Source organism: Camelina sativa, chromosome 18 (genome assembly GCF_000633955.1).
Source record: "Camelina sativa cultivar DH55 chromosome 18, Cs, whole genome shotgun sequence".
Lineage (NCBI taxonomy): Eukaryota > Viridiplantae > Streptophyta > Magnoliopsida > Brassicales > Brassicaceae > Camelina > Camelina sativa.
Genome location: NC_025702.1, coordinates 19,924,945 through 19,946,731, shown reverse-complemented (window position 1 = coordinate 19,946,731; position 21,787 = coordinate 19,924,945). Strand labels below are relative to the sequence as shown.

Here is a 21,787-nt window from a genome sequence, read left to right as displayed (position 1 = left end):
TCCAATTTGAACCAAATAATTAAGTGATCGAATCAGACTTGCATGTTTATAAAATATATATTATAAGAGTCATATTTTTTAGTGATATATTTTGTAGTATAGTACGAAGGTGTGTATTTTATAATTTATGTATTTAATATATAAACACAAATTCCTATTGAGTATGATCAATAGAATATATACACTAGTTGATACCAAAATAGATAATATACTAGTTGATAAGAACACTCTTACTCTATGTTTTACCACTAAAAAGTATAGTTGTCAACAATTTAACATGTAAAGTTTCTTTAAACCGGCCGGGCCCAATACATATTGATGTGATGCCTAAAGCAAACTATAAAAAAAGTTTAAGCCCATTAACGGGTCGAACCATGCCCCATTCTTACACTTACACGCCCCTAACCAGTACACTACGACGTCAAATCGAAAGCCGTGCCCCTTCACTAATAGATGTATATTTGAGCCTAGAGCAAGGACCTGGATCAATACAAAATCAAATTATTCATAGTAGTGTATATCAAATTACATACATTATTAGTAAGTATATTTATTCAAATCCATCAATTAAATTGTCGAAATCACCAATTAGAAGATCACATTTGGTGGATGGTGAATCACACTTGCTATTTTAATATATATTCGTCTTTTGAAAAGGAAATGAGTTAATGATATCTAATAAAAGAGATGAAAAGTTTAGTAGAGATATTGAAATTTTGCCAACCCTCGGAGAAATTTTACCACTAACAGAGAATATAAAACTTATTTATACGTTTTTGTTCAAGAAAAACTTCTCTATATATCTTTATTTTTATTTTATTTTTAAGTTATTATTTCTTTCTCACAAGTTTGATTATTAAAATAAAATTTTGGAATTCAGTATGACACACAACAACCAAAAATTATTTCATTCAGACTAAAAATGGAAAAACTAATTATAAAATGGCTTCTCGATAAATGCTCATTTGTCTTAGTCTTAGCAACATACCTATAAACTCAACTTTGAAATAGTTGTTTGAGAGATATATGTTTTAATCACCCACGTTTTTATTTGAGCGAATTTTGTTATGAGTAATTTTTGGACATATAATTTAATATATTTTTAATTTTCTTAAAAAAATTGTCATTAATTATATAACATGTTATAAAATTTAATAAAATGGCAAGATTGATACTCACGGTGACTAATTTGAATTGATATATGTGGCTTTTATTTGTTTAATTCATTAATAAATATAGCCATCACATACCAATGGATGTCCTGTTTGAAATGCAAAAGAAGTATCCTTCTCTCATGCGCAGTCAAGTGTATGACTACTGCAAACGAGTGGGCGCATTCACTCGTGGGAATGTTGGGAATGCATCTGCTCTTTTGAATGCAAAGGAGACTTGTGCATGTGCTCCTTTGAATCCAAAGGATGATAGTATAAAATTGTACCTAATGACGCATGTCCGGTGGACCCAAAATCAAAATTTAATCAAAGGTTTAATAGGGATGTGTTATAAATCTAGCAATTATAATATAATTCAATAAATTTACTACTTACACTATTATCCACGGCAGCTAAGATTAAGGAACAAGAAAACCCACTATACCTCGTATTAAAATGGCGTCACATCTTTTGGATTTTATTGTATAAACATACTCCCTTAATCTTTTGTGGAAGATAAAGTTGGTCAATTTGGGTGTATTGTAGTATTGCACTAGAATCCTAACCATATTTTTCTAAAACTCTACAGAACAGAAGAAGTGAAGAACAATAATCTAAAGAAGAAGAAAAAAAACAAGCTCTTGCGTTTTAAACGAAACAAGTATAAACAAACTCCTTTAATGAGATCAATATCTAAATGGTTACATTAGGGCATCGATTCTCTTGTAGCAACCATCTGTTTATTTCCAGTGGCACTTTTTGCTAACCAAAGATTCTCACCTGTATCTTTATTTTGTTGTCTTTCTTTATACAGTCTCAAGCTGTCGTTTTTAAGGGACGACGGGGGTGATGGGTTCAGGTTGAAGAGCTTTCTTCACAAGATCAGTCTGCTCCTTAACATGAAGCTGGTAAAATCCTGTCGCTGTAGCAGCTGAAGGAAGACGACCTACATATTTTATGTCGTTGAAGTTTCCTCTTTGCAGCGCTTTCATCGCAGTGCAAAGCCTTGGTGCTATGTATTGGTATCCTCCCATGTTCATCGGCTCTTCTTGACACCACACAATCTCTGCATCTATTAAAAACAAGAACAAGTTTTTCAGAGAATTCCACATTCAAGCAAAACCATTACACACAATCCTGAGTTTCGACACCTACTTGGATATCGCTTTAGTTCTCTTTGAATGAGATCATAAGGGAATGGGCAAAGCTGCTCTACCCTGCAAATGGCTACATCCTTTGTTTCAGACTTCTTGCGCTCTTCGTCAAGCTCATAGTAGACCTGATCCATCAACATATACAGGTATTAAATTTAAGAATATCAAATCTTTGTTAGCAAATGAAGGAAAAACTGTGTCGTTTTGTTTACCTTCCCAGAGCAGAGGACTAGACGTCTTATACCTTCTTCAAGATCAGAGTGATCACTTTGATCTTTGATCAATCGTTTAAATCGAGTTCCTTGCTTGTCAAAACCAGGATGTCCTTTTACATCATCAAATTCCGAGAGATTAGATACACACTGTTTGTGACGAAGCAAATTTTTGGGAGCCATCACTATAAGAGGCTTGCGGAAGTCCCTGTGTATCTGCAAATGGATGATATCAAGTGTGAAGTTTTAAAGAATAACGTTGCAACCTTCTAGTCACTTCGTATTAGTTTTACCTGTCGACGCAGAACATGGAAATAGTTGGCAGGTGTAGTAACATTAACAACTTGCCAATTACATTCTTGAATCTGCTTACGAAGAGTTGGATCCATCTCAGGGATAACATAGGGATTGTCATCACTCATCTGCAGTTGAAAATTAACACATGAACAAAAAAAAAAGTAGAGACAAACTTAATGGTGAGTATTGGTTATATAATATACCTGAAGGAAACGTTCCAATCTTCCACTGGAATGTTCAGGACCCTGACCATCATAGCCATGAGGAAGTAGAACTACTAGACCGGTTTGACGGAGCCATTTGGCTTCCCCACTGCTAATGAACTGATCAAACATAACCTGTGCGCCATTAGCAAAGTCTCCAAACTGAGCTTCCCATATTACCAGAGAATTGGGATTCTCCATCGAGTAACCTAGTTCGAATCCAAGAACACCAAATTCTGAAAGAGAACTGTATACACAAGAACGTAACTGTGAGGATCATGCAATAAAAATTGAAAATTGGTTACCATATAAAGAGATTCACAAAACATGCCTGTTGCTGACAGTGAACATTTCAGGGTCTTGGTTCATTGTCAGGTGATCTAAGGGGCAATATTGCTTGCCGGTTCCTTGATCATGAAGTACTGAGTGCCTATGACTGAACGTTCCTCTTTCAACATCTTGACCACTTAGCCGAACGTGGTTGCCTTCCACAACAAGTGTAGCAAAAGCAAGAGCTTCTCCTAGTCCCCAGTCAATGCCTTCTCCCGATTCAATCATCTGAGCACGTTGTTCATAAACTCTTTTCACCCCTCTGTGTGGCTTGAAGTTCTCTGGGAAAGTTGAGATTGCCTTTCCCACATTCTTCAAAATCTCTGGCTTCACTCTGCAAGAAAACAAGGAATAAAATATACAAAAAAGCAATGACAAACTTAAATAAAGTGAAAATGTTCATACCCAGTATTTCGGACCCTAGATATCTGCTCAGGTGACTTGAATCCAGTCCAATGACTTGCCAGCCAGTCCCGTTTTTGGGGAATATAATCTTTACTTGCCCCAAATTCTTCATTTAGGATAGAGCTTACTTTCTTTTGAATCTTATCAATATCTTCTTGTGTTACCTTTCCAGATTCCAAAAGCTTTTCCTGGTAGATTTGAAGCGAGAAGGGATGACTGCGTATCACCTATCAACAACAAGTAACATCCTTTAAGAAAGAGAAGAAATCCTAAAAATAACTAAAATGGAAACTGTAATTGGGAGAAGCTTATTTCCAAGAGACTGATAATAAAATAGGCAGACCTTGTACATTTTTGGTTGGGTGAAGGATGGTTCGTCTATCTCGTTATGTCCAAAGCGACGGTAGCATACTAAATCAACAACAACATCAGAATGGAATGTCTGGCGCCACTCGGCAGCAAGCTCACATGCATGCACTACTGCTTCAATGTCATCCGCATTAACATGGAAAATTGGAGCACTTAAAGCCTTTGCAACATCAGTGCAATACTGTGAAGACCTTCCTGCCCTGGGATCGGTTGTGAAAGCCACTTGATTGTTCACCACAATGTGCACTGTTCCACCAGTACAGTAGTTAGGAAGTGCACTAAGATGCAGAGTTTCATATACCACACCTTGTCCGGCAAAGCTACCATCCCCATGAATCAAAATACCCATGTTCTTTGTTCTGTTCTCGTCTTTTGTGTAATATTGTTTCGCTCTGGTTTTACCCATCACAACAGGATCTACTGCTTCCAAGTGACTGGGATTTGCTACCAAAGACAAGTGGAGATGTTTGCCTCCTCTAGTTGGGCGATCATAAGATGTACCCAAGTGGTACTTCACATCACCTGTTCCAGTGTAGAGCCCAACTTCATCTACTGGCCTAGTACCCCCGCTAAACTCACTGAATATCTGACGCAGAGGTTTTCTAACAACATTACCCAAAACGTTAAGTCTACCCCTGTGAGGCATACCAATAACTATGCTCTCTACCCCAAGATCTGCAGCCCTATCGAACATCTCCTTCATGCCAGGAATCAAAGACTCAGCACCTTCAAGTCCAAATCGTTTAGCCGTGGTCCACTTAGAAGCCAAGAAATTCTCAAACTGTGTGCTCCAGGCAAGCCTATCATAAATAACCATCCGACGCTCACTATGGTACTGTCGAGGTGTTGGTGTCTCGATCTTGTCTCTCAACCAGTTACATTTTTCTCTATCAGCAATGTGCATGTACTCATACCCTATAGTCCCACAGTAAGCCTGCTCAAGCCTCGAGAGTATAGCCCTTAGTGTTTGAACGGGACGGTTCTCAGAGAGAAACCCTGACATCCTCCATACACCAAGAAAGAACTCTCGATCAAGATCAGCCTCAGTAAACCCATAAAGACCTGGCGTAAGATCCTCAGGAATATCTCTCTCCTCCAGACCCAAAGGGTCAAGCTTGGCCTTCATGTGGCCATTAACCTGGTAAGCTCTAACTAGCAACAACAAACGCATGCTTTCTTGAATGGTTTGCCCCGAGATACCAGGCGAAGTAGAAGCCTGACCCACGAAATTCCGAAAGAAATTATCCCAGGACTCATCAACACTGTCGGGATCAGCTTCCCAAGCTCTTTGTAGCTCTTCCAGATACACACTGCTTGTCCCATCTAAGAAACTATCAGTTAGCTTAGAAAGTGGGACAGGACGTGGAACAGGTGCAGCAGACTCTGCCTTTGATTTGAGTATAGTAGAGTGAAAACATCTAGTTTGAGAAGGCAAAACCCTTGTTCTAGTAGCATAAGAACAACACTGAGATTGAGACAGTGTCCTTCTAATGGCAAGCTTAGCCACAGAGGAACCAGTTCTAAACCAAACCATAACTTTTTAAGTAATCTATGTTAAACCCCAGACTCTCGAATCTTCAATTGTTTTGTTTTGTTTTTTCTCTGAACCTGAAAATAATCCATTAAACAACAACACAATAAAATACTCTCAAAAACAAAGAAAGTAAACAAGTAATTAAATGGCTAAACGAGTAATATATCTCATGCAAAAACCAAAAATATATAGAAATCTGAAATGATTATAACACATCAATTCCACAGTTTCTCAGCGATCTGACTGATTCAGATGATCGGAAAGAAAAAGAAAAAAAACTCCTATATATGGCTCAACAACCTTCGTTTCAGAGAATTTTCCTCAAAAAAAAAAAAAAAAAAAAAAAANACGAAGGAGAAGAAGACGAACCTGGATCAAAGATGGGGGAGACTCCTCATCAGTGAAGTGGCTTCTACGAGACAGAGACAGTAAGAAAAGTAAAAGTGCACCGCCTTGTAAAACAACTATGTTTGGCTACAAGGACAAGTATATATACCTAACCCGAATAGGCTATTAATAGACGAAGGAAGAAGAAGAAACGGGCCTTTATTGGGCTTTTAGGCCCAAAATCGTAACACTCGAAAACACGAACCAACCCCCAAAAATTGCGAAAGATTCTTTCAGAGGTTGAAGATGATCTGAGTTTAGTATGAAGTTGAGTAGATGATGAAGATGAATGCTTCTTCTTCCGGTAACAAATTGTCGCAGGAATGTATAGGAGGAGGACGTGCAAGATGTGAGGAATTAGCCAAATCGTCGTCGTTTTACCGGATTGTTTACACGGAGGTTAGTTTAATTAAACCATCCATCTTCTTCTACAATAGTCGATTTTGGTTGATGAACGAATCGGTTTTGGTTAGATTGAGGAAATTGGATGGGGACCGCTAAGAAGATTAGGTGGAGATTTAACGTTTTTCAGCTTTCACATTCTGTAAGCTTCCAGAACAATTTTTAGGGTTTTAATAGCTTACTAGAATCGTTCATCTTTTCTCCAATGTGTGGCTCCCTAAATCCTCGTGTAACTTGTTTAAGCTTTGTGTTCTGAGCATTATCATGTATGTATGTATGTGCAGAGATAAGAAGGGAAGAGCACACATTTTAGAAATCCAACTGGATAGAGACTATCCTAAATCTCCACCTTCTGTTTCCGCGGTTCGTTTTGTTTTTTTTTCTTATGTTTTACACTCTAAGTAGTTTACGGAATTGCTCGGTTAACTTTTTTGCTTGACTCCAGGATGTGCCGTATATGTTTACTTTAGAATGGTCAACAAGCTCAAGATTGAAGGATGTGATGCACCAATTCCAAAAGGTAGCTTTAACAACACTTGCTACATTTCTCTCTTTGTCAACCGCTAATCTGTAAAGGGATACATAAAATTGGTTTCTTTTTGTTTAAACAGCATTTGGACAATCTTCAAGAATTTTGGTCTGTCTTGGATGATATTGACAAGTCTCTCTGTGTTGTTGATGCTAAGCAACCATCACGTGCTTCTTCTGTCCGTCGGATTCATGCTGGTTTAACACCTTCAACACTTTTTTTTTTTGTTTTCTCTAACCACTTTTAGTTCTGTGTTATAACATTTCAATTTTATCTATTTTTACTTGGTTCATTTTTTCTCAGGGAATGACTGCATCATCCTTGTTCATATCGACTTCAACGACCCTAAATCCTTGCCAGAGTATGTTTCTAAACACACACTTGCAATAACCTACTTGTCGACATTTTTCTAATAGTCAATTGCTTAGACAGGTGCCGGTTTATTGGCCCTTTGCCTCCAGCCATGCATATGAACAACTTACATAAGTTATGGAGAAGAAATAGCAAAAAATGGTAAACATCTTTTGTCTCTTCTTTCCCATTTAAAATCTCTTTCGAGTATTGGCAGAATTAGAAAAGTAAGCTTCATGGATTGATGAAAGCAGTAATCATGATTAATTATAGTCGCACAGGTCAAAGGAAATATCATTTCGTGAGAACCTCGAATGTATTCTAGGTACTGAGCTTCCAAAGCCTCCAGGTCTCCAAGAGGAAGATGATCCTCAGCCAATTGAATGTGGAATCTGCTATGCGCAGTTTCTACCCACAGGTGATTTCTCAAACGGAATAAATATTGATTCTTCATAGTTCAGATTAAAAATTTGCTCTGATGGTTCACTAACTTCCCATTTACTTTAAAACTAGATGAGGAGCTTGGAGCTACAATGGAGCTAGAAGTGGGACGCCAACAGACTACACATGCGAAAACATCAGTTGTAATAAGTCTTTCCATATCCTTTGCCTCACAGACTGGTTAAGATCTATCACAACAACAAGACAGTAAGTAGAAACTCTAATCACTTTATCTCACATAGCAAAACACACACACAAGCCTTATACTCAAGCTCAAGTATGATCTAATTTCTTGCAGGTCTTTTGATGTTCTGTTTGGGAACTGCCCTTACTGTTCAGACCCAGTCGCAGTCAAGATCAACAACAAATAGAGTAGAGAAACCATCATAATAAGGCAGCTGATTCTGAATGTTCTAGTGAAACGTGATACAAAGAGGAAGAGTTAGTACAGTGGTGAGTAGTAGTGGACTAGTGAGGACAAAACTCCCTTTTTTACTATTTTTCTTCTGTACGTTTAAGATAGAACTCAAGTAGCTTTCAAATAAGAAATGTGAATGTACCATTCTTTTTTCCTTCTGGCCACTCAATTCCAAAGACTGTTCTATCAATCACCATCAATGTGGAGTTCCAAGCAATAACTCTTTTACTTAAGTAATTTCGAAGAAAAAAGAGGATTTGAATGCTATTATTTGCCTTTTTCTCCACGGCTGCATCCTTATTCTTCAGCTGTACTAGTACTGTCGGTGGCTTAATCAATCTGTGTTTAAGAACTTATATAATCTAAACAAATTAGTTACTCTTATGTACTAAACCAATCAAACAAACCAAGATTAAGCGGTTCAATCTTAGAGAGGTTTCATATAGAGATGAAAGAATGAAGGTGAATTTTTGCTTACTTACTGGCTACATGTAGTAAAGAGATAAAGCTCACACCACTCTCGACAGTATGCTAGTAATGCTACTCTTTCCTTTACGGTTTATATAATTTTTTGCTTTTTTTTCTTCTAAATAAGTAATGTCTTATACTACTAGCTATATAGAATTGCAAATCTTATCAATCATCTTAGAAATATCTCTGCTTAGTGTGCATTCAACAAGAACTTTTGGAAAATGAAGGGCCAGAAAAATTTAGATATTACATCCAATCCCAATAAATTTAAGTTTGTTTTCTTGGCAACATATCTTAATGAGTTTTACATTATTTCAACAAGTTCTGAACTTGATAAGACATTTTCTTACTACTGTTAAATGCAAATCTGACGCCTTTGCTGGAAATGGGACCATATAGCCTAAACCAATAATATATCTGACTTCCTGCAACAAATCCTTGTAAAACACATCTATATAGCTTTTGAATTCTTTCATTATATAAAAAGTGTCAGCTTATTAAATATGTTTGTAATTTGTAACGCTAAAGAACAAACATTATGCAATACATTTATATTATCATTTTAACATTTTGTTCGCAAAAATCCATGTTTATTATAAATTTTCAACCACAAAATAACCATTATACATCTATACACATGGCGCACTAATTAAGTACGTCTGCACAATTGCATAAAAGGACAATACAATCCACATTTTTCCCACAATTTTTATAGAAAAATTCTCGTACAAGACGAAACATGATCATTGTAAAGCGTACGTATGGTATTATTTTCAAGCACGACACTCGGGTGGTGGGACTGGAAACCTAGACCGGTCGGTACAATAATCATAAACCATATGGTTTACTCTAACCCATCGGTAACGGCGAGCTTCGACGGCGTTAAGCGACTGATAAGCATAACCTTCCCACCAATTGTGAGGGTTCGATGGACAAGAGGTTGGTCCAGGAACAGGACAACCTTCGATGTCAAAATCTTTGTAATAAGCGTAGAAGGGAGCTTTTTTCCAATCAATCTTCTCTAATCCACCACGTGTCGCCCAATCATCGGCTTCCCATAATGTTGAGTAAACTCCCATAGGTTGTGATGTTGGGTAAGCTATGTTCTTGGCTTCGTTGTTTTTGTATTCTCTTATTGGCACATCGTCTACGTAAAAACTGATTAACCAAAATACATAAACCAACGTTAAATGTTTTTTTTCTCTCCCAAAAAGTAAAAAATGGTGAAATTTTTGGAAATGGTAAAATATTGATTCTATTCGAAAGTTGTATAAGAGAGAAACTTACACAATGTGTTTGTGTGACCATAAGATAGTGTAAGTGTGGAAATCCAAAGCCGGGTCGAACCAAAGATTAACTCTTTGTTCTCTATCTCCTTTACCATGAGCAAATATGTTTGTTTGTACTGAGTAAGGTTGACCACTTCTGTTTCCCAAGAACTCGAAATCTAGCTCGTCTCTCACCGTGTTCGTATCGGAGTTCATCTATAGATAGAATACGCATGAATGAATATTAACCGTTAATGTTTCAAGAAGATGGTATGTTAGTGTAGATACAACCATTTGGTAGACTTACGTAGAAGGCGGTGACCGTACCGGCAGAGTCTCCGGGAATAAGTTTGATCTTCATGCTCACTCGTCCGAATAGATACTTTCTTTTGGAAGCAAATCCACATCCTTTTTAAAGACAAATACGAACATGTGAGGGTATGTTATAGACTTATAGCATAAAAGCCTACTGTTTCGATTTAACGTTACCAAAGGGATATTTATGTGTTACCTGTGCTCTGGTCAAGGACAAGCTGGATAGCTTTTCCTCCGTCCATTTGGCGGATGTGAGACTCCGACCATGCGGCTTTGAAATCCTCGGCGAATGTCGTGGGCCGAGCAGAACTCCTGATGAACATCACCGCAAAGAGAGTAAGAATGCAAAGAACATAAGTATCGAGGAAAGAAGGAAAATATATCTTAGCCATGGGACTTTGTAATTTAAAACAAGTGTCTATATCTCTGCTTGTGAGTAGAGAGTGATAAGTGTGCATGTATGTATTTATACACACAAATCCATTATTTTGTGCCAAACCTTATCATTGCCAATGGGCTTTGGGGATTTAAGACGCTGACGTGGACGGTGTCATCTTAACACAAAGAGACATGGTTTAGCTTTTCAACACAGCTAACTGCAAGCCGTCTCTCTTGGCCTACTCATTTAATCATCTAGTATTAATTTTAATTCTAAAATTGACCTAAAATTTTATGCCATTGAAAATGCAAGGATGAGAATGGTTATCTTCTTGTATTCATATTTGCAAACTAAAATATTAATCAGCCTTAAATTGTGGTTCCTTTTGATAAACATTATTATGAGGTTTCTACTTGTTTAACTACACTACAGCTACTATACTATAACACCATTGACACGCCTAATTTATAAGGGTATTAATCATCATTTGATCACCTTCTTTTCAAATTAGCTATAAGCAGTGTTCGAAAAAGCGTTCTAGACGTCCGCCTCCACCCCGTCTAGGCGCTAGGCGCAATAGCACCGCCTAGACGACTGCTTTGACCGCCTAAAATTGTAGTATCATCATTTTAGTGAATTTTTAGAATTTTAATTGCACAAATTTAAAATTTATAAGGTTTATTTCTATAAACATAATTATAAATGTTTAATATGTTATTTAAAATGAATTGAAATAATGTTTTTCTCTATTGTTATGTTTTTGATTTAATATTTTTATTATTCTTATACATATTTTTTATATGTATATAATATCATATATATATATATATTAGTTTATAGTGTAAACGCCTAAACCGCTTAAAACCCTCTAGATTCCGATTAAGCGTTCTAGGCACTAGGCGTTGGATCACCGCCTATTTAACGCCTAGCGATTTCTTCAACATTGGCTATAAGTAATGAATATAAAGCTTCCAATTACCAAACATTTAAATATAAAGCTTGCAATTACCAAACATTAGTTAAATGTTTCTCTTGTTTCTTTCTTTTTTCAATATATTTAATTAGAAGAAGAAAAAACAATACGGAGAAATGTTAAGGAAGAGAAGGTATACAAACGTGTGGTTTATAAACGTGAAGGGATGTAACGTCTCAATCGAAGGATGGTTGTGGTATACAACATAACCTATGGTTCTAATTATTTTGGCATAGAGAATTTATAAGTTGAGGTTTTGTATCCATTGGATGCTTCCCATGGGCCACCTACGACCTACTATAATACTTGTTTCTATCCAAATTTCAACAAAAAAAAGAAATAAGAAGAATATACAAATTTATTACATAATTCGGATCATACATATTTTGAGTTTGTAGCAAAGGTCGACTCGAGCGTACGTGGATCCGGAAAATTAAAAAAAAAACTTTTGTGTACCAAATCACATGGGATAATTATGGTCTACTTCGACTTTACATCAAGGTAATTAATAGTATAGGTCCTTATAGACGTGATGCTTTAAACCTAAAAAATTCAATAATACATTTGCTGTCCTCTTAATGTCAATTTTAATTTCATGTTTTGTTTTTCAAACATCATAAACTCAGTGACTCGCCGACATTGAAGAGGTGAAAACATTTCTTCATCATTTTGAGTGAAAGAAAAAAAAACAGAAAATAGTAATTTTGAACGAAAATTACAGTAACGAGAGAAAAAAACAAACAAAAAAACTTGTGTATTACCTTGGCTTAGTACGGGTAATAAGCTATAAAGGTTCAGAACACCTACAATTTAATCGTCCACAAAGGATCACAAACCAGAAAATAAGTTGTGTTCCTGCTCTGCTTTATTACAAAACCACACAAGAAACTATCACTTCGAATCTCTCTAGAAAACACTATAGATAACTTACCAACATAACATAGTAAGAACTCAGGATCAGATCATCGTCCATACTCGCATCTCAGCATGGCTCATCCCCGGTTGCGCACAGACCGGAGTTTCCCTGCACGGTTTGAGTGGAAACTGTGGAATCAGTGTTGAGACCATTGAATGTTCTTGATATCGATACCTTCTTTAACCATTTCATAAAGCGGGCTCATTTCCCTCAACTTCACAACTTGTTTAACCGTAAGTTCGACAGCCTTATCGATCTCTTCCTTGGTGGTAAACCTACCAATCCCAAACCTAATCGAAGTGTGAGCCATGTCCTCATCCACACCCAAAGCTCTCAACACATAAGAAGGCTCCAAACTCGCACTAGTACAAGCACTTCCACTAGACACTGCAACTTCCTTCAACCCCATCAACAGACTCTCTCCTTCAACGTAAGCAAAAGACAAATTCAGATTCCCTGAATATCGACTCTCCATTGAACCATTCACCACAACACCATCAAGCTTCTCTCTAATCCCATTGAGCAACCTCTCCTGCAACCCTTTAATCCACTTCTCATCATACTCCATCTCCTTCATCGCCAAATCACAAGCAGCTCCAAACCCAAGGATTTGCTGCGTAGCCGCAGTGCCACTACGCAAACCCCTCTCCTGACCTCCACCATTCATCAGTGGCTCAAGCCTGATTCTCGGCCTCCTTCTCACAAACAAAGCACCAACACCTTTTGGTCCATAGATCTTGTGAGCACTCATTGACATCAATCCAATATTCCACTTCTTAACATCAACAGGTATCTTGCCAATAGCTTGAGCAGCATCAGTATGAAACGGAACATTGTGCTCTTTGCAAATTTGACCAATCTCCTCCATAGGCTGAACCACACCAATCTCATTGTTCACAGCCATAATAGAAACTAGCCCTGTGTCTGGCCTAATAGCTTCTCTCAACATCTCTAAATCGACTAATCCATCAGTTTTCACAGGTAAGTAAGTTACCTCAAAACCTTCTTGCTGCAAATGCCTACAAGAATCAAGGACACACTTGTGCTCAGTCTGAGTAGTTATAACGTGCTTCTTCGTGTCCTTGTAAAAGTGCATCACTCCTTTAACGGCGGTGTTGTTCGCCTCCGTTGCGCCGGACATGAAAATGATCTCCTTGGGTGAAGCTCCGATCAGTTTCGCGACCTGGATTCGTGCGACTTCGACGGCGTTCTCAGCTTCCCAACCGTAGAGATGCGTACGCGAGTGAGGATTCCCGTACTCATTGATACCAGAATCATTCATCGCATCGAAGACCCTAGGATCAATCGGAGTCGTCGCTTGCATATCTAGATAAAGAGGCCTACCTGAAATTCGAACTCCTTTCATCATAATCGATTCATCCTCGTAATCGGTAGCAGCAGCTGCGGCGGTCGATAGGTGGTGACGCCGGAAAACAACGCCGTGTGGCTTGGATAGAGTTCGGCGGATTGTGGAAGAAATAACCTTAGACGCCATAGATTCTAAACCTCGGCTCGCCTTCTTTACGATTTTTCTCTGGTTGAGTGGATTGATTCTCCTCGATTGCTTCGTGGAGAAGAAGAAGAAGCGAAAGGTGAAGACGATAGCGTCACTGGCGGTTTCGTGACGGAGGAAACGTGGTCGTCTCTCAAACCCTAAACTGGAGACGGTGAAAGTAACAAAGTCTATGAGAAACAGGCCTGCTAATATATAATGGGCCTTTAGTTTGGCCCAATACTTTTTTCTTTTATCGACGAGGCTCTTTGTATATCAGCATCATNTCATTCACAATACATATAGGCTATCAGGCTATCACAATTATAATATGGTTCGTTCATTCTAAAGACACCAGCATGACACAAACACATTAATTGGAAGACAAAAAGAGCTAATGTCAAGAGAAAAAATATAACCCCACTTATATAGTGTGGGAAGTTCATGTTATAGGAGATGTTCAATCCAAGCAGCAGCGTGACAATGAGAGTGAAGGAAAACATATGATTTCACTAGCTGGCACCTCCAGCTTTTTTTTACCTCTCAGAGTAGTTTCCATCAATAATGAGCAAAATCTGTGTATGTTTTAGAAACGAGTTCACTTTTTGACTCCAAAGCTATATTAATTTTTCCTGGCCGTCTAGCAAAAATAGTATATGCACCATTCTGGATCACCTCTTCTTGCTGTTGTTCTTCTTCCTTCCCTTCACTTGGCTCTCCAGAGCCTTCAGCCTCTTACTAACAGGACTCAACGATGTTGCCCTCGGGTTTACTGGTGAAGGTGGCAGTGTCTGCTTCTGCGAATGTATAAGCTGTCGCGCCTGTCGGGAGTACTTAGATTGGTAAACCACAATGCCCCTCCTGTTTGGAATGAAGGTACCTTCTCTGCCATAATTCGAATCTGGGGAGTTATTTTTTAACTCACTGGAGACAAAAAGCCTAATAATAAACAACATAGCCCAACAAGCATCTTAGAGATTAAAAGGTCTTACAGCAAGAAAAAAAGCAGATGAACAAAGGTCTCTGAATGAGCATCCCTTTCATTGGAGTGAATAGAGTGACACCATATCTGCAAATTATAAACAAACACTGTATGGTTATTTGGACATATCAACTAAAATAACTCAAAATGTCAGGAGACTACACCAACTCAATAGCCAGCAGAGCATACAAGCTATAATATGACATAGTATAGTAGCGCTCTTGCTTCCCAACTATGATCAACGAGGTGTAATTTTAACATAAAACTCCAAATTTTAATAACTAGTCATAAACAGGGGCATGGACTCTGTTACGATTATCAGACCAAAAGAAGTTTACACTCCAAAGAGATGTTTAAATTTACAAGCAGCAGCTTACTCTTTAAACAAATTCTTCATCTCTTTTTGACCTTCTGCCATCGTAACAGAGTCCATGCCCTGAACGCAAATAAGGAAATCCAGTGCAAAAGAGCAAAATGAGGAGGAAACCCATAATGTATCAGTATGACTGTAATGAAAACGTTAACATACCTTGTTTTGCATTTCCTCCCGGATGGACTCCAACCGTGGCTTCATCAGCTGCATATGATCATAGAATAGACTACCGATGGTTGCAGCATACGGCAGAAGAAAAAGAGAACAAAGTATAAATGCCACAAAATATAAGTTAAAGTGCATAGACTTATGCTTTCCTTTTGTATGTCAAAATGTTTCAGAACCTAACTACCTGAGTATGTAAACACACAAGCATGACGAAAACTTAATGGTTGAGAGAACTTACAGCTTCTGTTGCCTTCTCTACAAAAGCACATCTCCCCATTCGGAACTTACAACTTCTGTTGCCATTCCTAGAATTCGTCCAGTCATTCGATCAGGATAAAAGGGTTCAAGATCCTCATTCACTCTCCACATCCCGCCAGTTAATCGGTTTCCCCAATACCTATTGACACACAATTAAGAGTAAACGATCAACATAAAACGTTAATTAAGTATCTTTTTATGACATAATTGATCAAAGAAGAAGAACACAAACCTCCTTGACACTCAAAGCAGCAGCACCACCTCTTGAATCACCATTTAGCGAGACGAGAAAGTCAACAATTTTTAGGAAACAAGATAAACACTCACGGTTTTGCTCTCTCCAGTCATGCTAGACTCATCAAGGGCAAGAGAGTGGCCGGATGTTAGCACTCCAACCGCAAGAACCTAAACATAGATTTTAATTTCGATTAGACACATGGTAGTATGGACAAAAACAAAATGAAAATGATAGAACAGACCACCTACCTGATTTCCAATGTTGACAGGTATGACATCACCCACCACAATGTCATAGATTGAAATATCCACTCGCCTTCCACCTCTTGTCACCTGCAGCAATCAACACAGGTGTAGTGTAACTAAGGAGGGAACAAGAAAAAGATTATTGAGGGAGGAAAAATTATATTGGTGCAAATCTATACTTCTAGATGTATGTTTCTCTTTTCATCTCTCAAGTTTTGATAATGGAGAGGCTGTTTGTAGTCACTGACAGCTGTAGAGGAGAAGAAAGCATCATAACAACACTAAGAGTCATTATCAATATTTCACATAATAAGTGAAACAAGTTAACATTACCTGTGACAAGAATCATTGGAAATGCGATGCTTCCTCCATCATACCAACATTCTTTGATCCCCTGTGGATATTAGTTTCCGAATAGGCAAGTTTATGTAAGACCAAGGTTAAATTGCTGTTGACGTTACACTTGCGAAAGTGGGAAGAGCCAGATTCTATTCAAACTGATATCATTACAGACCTATGCTTTTTAATCCCAAGTGCTGAAGACGCTACTGGAGCAACCATCTAAGTGAGATCATGCCAAGCATCCGAAACCTCTGTAATGAAAAAAAAAAACAACACGCCTAATGAGAGTAAGCATGGAAAACCTAAGCAACACAGGAACTATAACAAATGTGCATCTTCATACCAGAATCAAAAATGGTCTTGCGCTGTAGCAAGTCATTATCATGTCCAGTGGTACCTTTCTTTAGGTATTCCTCCTGAGGAAATTTGACAATCCTTGAGGCTGATGCAACAAAAAAAACATGCATACCAAAGTTAGCTAGAGATAAAAAAAAAATAAGCAGACATATATAATAAGCACGTATCATAAGTACAAACTTACCCCTCCACTGCTTGTTGTGATCCATCCTTTGACACAACATTATGACAAGCTGTTTAGGAGTAATTCCATAATATCCCAGCCGGAAGCTGTTGAGTATTCACCAACCTGAGAGAAAAATAATAGAATACCATTAGAAACCAAGCGTTCTCATATGAAACAACAACACACACAAAAATACCTTCTCATCCACCACCCACCAATTTCAGTAGCTCATCAAGTACAATCTGCAACATATCAAAGAAAAGCCACACTTCAGTACTATTCAAACCAAAATGATAGAGTGAAACAGCTATAGAAACCAAACTTGAAGAAGAAGAAGAAGAAGAAGGATCGAACCTTGGCCTTTTTGAGTTTGTTTTCTGCAAACACAGAACCTGGGCCTCCTCAAGTCCACCAGTCAACTGAACAAACATCTCGGCTCCACTTGGCTCCTTGTGTAGTGTACCTTCCATGGCCAACAATTTTCCATTTCAACCAGCTCCATATCTCTCGCCTCGCTACTGAACACAGAACATCACAAAGAAAGAGAGAAATATGAGAACTGCAAACAAGGAGGAGGATGAAAAGAGAGAAAGTTAAAAGAGTACCAAATCTGATTGTAGCCGAAGAGGTAATTTCCAGGGACTCGTTGTCTTTAGATCCGAGAAAACCAAATACTTCTCTCTCTCTCTCTCTCTCTCTCCTCTGATTGCTATACAGAAAAAGGGAGATGAGGAGGGGCAACGCCATTGATGCTGCTCTACGGAAGCTGAGCTATTCTATATACATCATTAGAGGGATTATATATTGTGACGATCACACTACTATGAGAACTGCAAACAAGAAGAAGAAGAAGGATGAAAAGAGAGAAAGTTAAAAGAGTACCAAATCCGAAGAGGTAATTTCCAGGGACTCGTTGTCTTTGCTTCCTCTTTAGATCAGAGAGTACCAAATACTTCTCCTCCACCCAGCAATTTCACTAGCTCATCATGTACAAATCTGCAACAAAGCCATGATGAGTCACAGTTCAGTCAAGGCTCATCATGTACTACCAAAGCTAATTCGCTAATGCGTAAAAGAAACAAAAATACACAGAGAATGAAGAAGGGAACCCTGGCCATTGAGTTTGGCTCTCTGCAAGCAGCATCCTTCATCCAGTCAAGTGAACAAACATTTGGGATCTTCTTCACTTGGCTCCTTGTGTTTCTTCCATGGCCAAAATGCACCTACCTACCAAAAAGAGACGAGGTGAAAAAAATAATATTTTAGTCGGATATATAAGAAAATAGAAGGGCTGAAAAATTCACCTAGGCATGTCTTGTTTGATGGGCTGAAGTTGTTATTGTTGGGCCTTTGTCGGCCTGCTGAACACACACGAAATAAAACGATCAATCAGTCTCTATTGAGAGAGTCAAAGAAGCAAGATGATTTGTCACAGACAGAGAGTCTTTTACCTCTGAGTGCTCGCCAAAACCCCTTATACAGTGCGTAACATCTGCAAGAGACAGAGAAAGATGAACAAATCAGACAATGGATGAGGATTCAAGGTCGGTACTAAATAAATTAGCTCAACCAATAAAAAAAAAACCTGTGGAGAAAGTAGACTTTTGAATTCCTGACCAAATACCTCAAATAATATCTTAGTTCATTGTCTTCCCATCAGAACTTATAGAGTCAACATCTTCTTCTGCGGGCAACCCACAATAATGGAGCATTCGCATCATTTGCTCCATTCACAATGTTTACCTATCCAAGTAACAGTATATTATTTCAAAAAAATGCATGGAACTAATACATTTAGGAGGCGGAAATTAAATGGTTTTAACAATCTATACCCGTGCCATCAAACACAAATCAATGATTTCAAAATAAAGCACAAACTAAACAGAGTTGTCACCAAAATCCAAATACAAACATCTCGAAAGAATGTGTTACCTTAGGTAAGACGAGCATATGAGCTGCCTTTGACGAGATATATCTCCATACAAGAGGTACCTGTAAGAACAAATAACATGACCACAAATTTAGTATCTTGGAATATAGAACACAACTGAGAAAATAATAAACAGAACAAGAACAAACACGTGGAAATTTGAAAGGGTTACGGAGACCAAATGCATGGGGGCCGTGGGAGAAGAAGCTTTCCACCAATATAAATGGCTGCAACATAGAACAGAGAAGTTAGAATTGAGAACTTCGCAGTAGTAATAAAGGTTTTGATAGGCTAGTATAGGCTAGTAGTACCTGAGAGTTCATGTTTCATCAACTTGAGCAACTTTAACATTGAAGGGGTTCTCTCCAATCAGAGGATCCATAAGCTTGTTATGATTGAAAGATCCAAATCCACTTTCCCGGCTGCACTATAAACCTAACACACAGGGAAAGTAAAAAAGCTCAGATACCAAATACAAGAGAAACTTTAGTAATAGTAAGCTTACCAAATTACAATCTTCAATAAGTCTGACAAGTAAAGACACACACCAGACCAGAGAGCTCTGTCGTACTTCAGGAGCACGATGAGCACCAGAGAGCGCTCTTCGTCGGCATCTAGGGTAGCAAAAGGTATGGGATGGCTCAATCTGCGAGAAACAAAACACAAGAAAATTAAGTCAATGGTTGGATTTTGATGAGAATAGAGACAAGGTAATAACATACATAACATAAAAAGAGAGTATAAGGTGGATAATAGTAAAACGGAACATAAAAGAGAACCAATTTGATGTTGTTACTGTTAAGGGGGAAGTAGTTCGTCTTACTGTTGTTTCTGAATCTTCTTCATCAATTCTTCAAACCCTAGCGTAGCGACCGTGTTCTGAAGTACCTTGACACCAGCATTTTGACACAGATGAACTGAATCTTTGACTCCTGGTCTACATGGATCATGTGCACATCTAAAAAAATCAACCTGCAAGGGAGTGTACTATAAGGTGAGCAGCGAAAACCTAAGCAACAAAGGACAAATAACAAATGTGCATCTTCATACCAGAAACAATATAATGGTCTTGTGCTGTAGCAAGTCATCATCAATCATCATGTATAGTGATACCTTTCTCTAGGTAGTCCTCCTGAGGAAACTTGACAATCCTTGAGGCTGATGCAACAAAATAGTTAGCTAGAGACAAGAGATACAAAAAAAAAAAAGCAGACATATATAATAAGAGTCTCATAAGTGCAAACTTACCCCTCCATATTGCTGCTTGTTGTGATCCATCCTTTGACACAACATTATGACAAGCTCTTTAGGAGTAATTCCATAATATCCCAGCCGGAAGCTGTTGAGTATTCACCAACCTGAGAGAAAAAAAAACATAGAAGACCATTAGAAACCAAGCGCTCACATATGAAACAACAACACACACAAAATACCTTCACCAACTGACCCCACGAATGACTCCCATCCCAACGGCTAGGTCACTAACAGACTGAAGAAACCTTCTAACAGCTGGGAGACTTATTTATTAGTAAAACCGCCAAGAGAATCCTTTGTAGGCCTGCTGAACACACACACAAGAACACGATCATTCTATCAACCCTCTTAACTCTAATCGTCTTTGCCACCGGAATAAAACGAATCTACTCCGATGATGATTGATCCCTCAATCTATCACCACCACGTCTCCTTAATTTACAAGTTTTAAAATTTCAAAAATCAAGAAGAAGAAGAATCGAACCTTGACCTTTTTGAGTTTGTTCTGCAAACAGCTGCCTCCAGTCCACCACCAGTCAACTAAACTAACATCTCGGCTCTTCACTTGGCTCCTTGTGTATCTTCCATTGCCAACAGTCTTCCATTTCACCCAACTCCAACAGCCTTCGACTTCAAGGATTCATTCCGGGAAATTAGATGTTACCTGCATCAAACGCAAATCTATGATTTCAAAACAAGGCACAAAACAGAGTTGTCACCTAATACAAACATCTAGGAAGAAGGTGTTACCTTAGGTAAGGCGAGCATATGAGCTGCCTTTGTCGAGATATTTCCATACAAGAGGCACCTGTAAGAACAAAAACATGACCACAAATTTAGTATCTCCGTATATAGAACAAAACTGAGAAAAATAATAAACAGAACAAGAACAAACCAGTGAAGATTTGAAAGGGTTATGGAGACCAAATGCATGGGGGCCGTGGGAGAAGCTGTCCACCAATATAAATGGCTGCAACATAGAACAGAGAAGTTAGAATTGAGAACTTCGCAGTAGCATTAAAGGTTTTGATAGGCTAGTAGTACCTGAGAGTTCATGTTTCATCCACTTGAGCAACTTTTAACATTGAAGGGGTTCTCTCCAATCAGAGGATCCAAAAGCGTGTAATAATTGGAAGATCCAAATCCACTTTCTCGGCTGCACTATAAACCTAACACACAGGAAAGTAAAAAAGCTCAGATACCAAATGCAAGAGAAACGTTAGTAATAGTAAGCTTACCAAATTACAAAATTCAAAGTCTGACAAGTAAAGACACACCAGACCAGAGAGCTCTGTCGTACTTCAGGAGGAGGAGGATGAGCACCAGAGAGCTAGCTCGTCGGCATCTAGGGTTCAATCTGCAAAAACAAAACAATACACAGAAAAAAAATCAAGTCAATGGTTGGATTCTGATGAGAGTAGAGACAAGGTGATACGATACATAACAAACAAAGAAAAAAAAAAAAAAAAAAAAAAAA

General features: G+C 38.2%; 4 protein-coding genes and 1 pseudogene across 24 annotated transcripts; 1 reads left to right on the top strand and 4 right to left on the bottom strand.

Annotated features, from left to right (window-relative positions):
- Window positions 1,771–6,126, bottom strand: LOC104762761 (2-oxoglutarate dehydrogenase, mitochondrial-like). The gene is made up of 9 exons (XM_010486116.2): window positions 6,025–6,126; window positions 4,096–5,729; window positions 3,753–3,979; window positions 3,349–3,681; window positions 3,018–3,264; window positions 2,811–2,939; window positions 2,518–2,733; window positions 2,307–2,430; window positions 1,771–2,223 (listed from the first exon to the last, which is right to left on the bottom strand). The coding sequence occupies exons 2-9, from the start codon at window positions 5,653–5,655 to the stop codon at window positions 1,982–1,984; spliced, it is 3,078 nt and encodes a 1,025-aa protein (XP_010484418.1). The 5' UTR covers window positions 5,656–5,729; window positions 6,025–6,126; the 3' UTR covers window positions 1,771–1,981.
- On the top strand, window positions 6,256–8,337 carry LOC104762760 (annotated as a pseudogene).
- On the bottom strand, window positions 9,223–10,677 carry LOC104762759 (probable xyloglucan endotransglucosylase/hydrolase protein 6). The gene is made up of 4 exons (XM_010486115.2): window positions 10,434–10,677; window positions 10,230–10,330; window positions 9,942–10,138; window positions 9,223–9,812 (listed from the first exon to the last, which is right to left on the bottom strand). Exons 1-4 carry the CDS (start codon window positions 10,627–10,629, stop codon window positions 9,428–9,430), a joined length of 879 nt encoding a protein of 292 aa, XP_010484417.1. The 5' UTR covers window positions 10,630–10,677; the 3' UTR covers window positions 9,223–9,427.
- LOC104762758 (cysteine desulfurase, mitochondrial-like) lies at window positions 12,323–14,175 on the bottom strand. Its single transcript, XM_010486114.2, has one exon. The coding sequence runs from the start codon at window positions 13,998–14,000 to the stop codon at window positions 12,642–12,644; it is 1,359 nt and encodes a 452-aa protein (XP_010484416.1). The 5' UTR covers window positions 14,001–14,175; the 3' UTR covers window positions 12,323–12,641.
- Window positions 14,301–21,759, bottom strand: LOC104762757 (mitochondrial inner membrane protein OXA1-like). Of its 21 annotated transcripts, none has more exons than XR_763631.2 (33): window positions 21,588–21,759; window positions 21,355–21,479; window positions 21,206–21,280; window positions 21,061–21,118; window positions 20,795–20,974; window positions 20,490–20,614; window positions 20,305–20,414; window positions 20,107–20,214; window positions 19,880–20,028; window positions 19,562–19,702; window positions 19,368–19,491; window positions 19,235–19,283; window positions 19,059–19,118; window positions 18,751–18,869; window positions 18,578–18,618; window positions 18,431–18,487; window positions 18,236–18,353; window positions 18,009–18,122; window positions 17,732–17,902; window positions 17,481–17,641; window positions 17,323–17,368; window positions 17,145–17,249; window positions 16,947–17,045; window positions 16,776–16,854; window positions 16,595–16,655; window positions 16,441–16,511; window positions 16,265–16,348; window positions 16,011–16,183; window positions 15,759–15,917; window positions 15,509–15,578; window positions 15,357–15,415; window positions 14,990–15,066; window positions 14,301–14,882 (listed from the first exon to the last, which is right to left on the bottom strand). XR_763631.2 is itself a non-coding variant. In XM_010486112.2 (4 exons), the coding sequence occupies exons 1-4, from the start codon at window positions 15,653–15,655 to the stop codon at window positions 14,669–14,671; spliced, it is 492 nt and encodes a 163-aa protein (XP_010484414.1). In that variant the 5' UTR covers window positions 15,656–15,752; the 3' UTR covers window positions 14,301–14,668. The 21 variants fall into 21 exon arrangements, 1 of the variants encoding a protein (XP_010484414.1); XR_002036472.1 differs by having other exon boundaries at window positions 17,481–17,644; window positions 18,712–18,869; window positions 21,588–21,758; XR_002036473.1 differs by having other exon boundaries at window positions 17,481–17,644; window positions 18,431–18,484; window positions 18,712–18,869; window positions 21,588–21,758.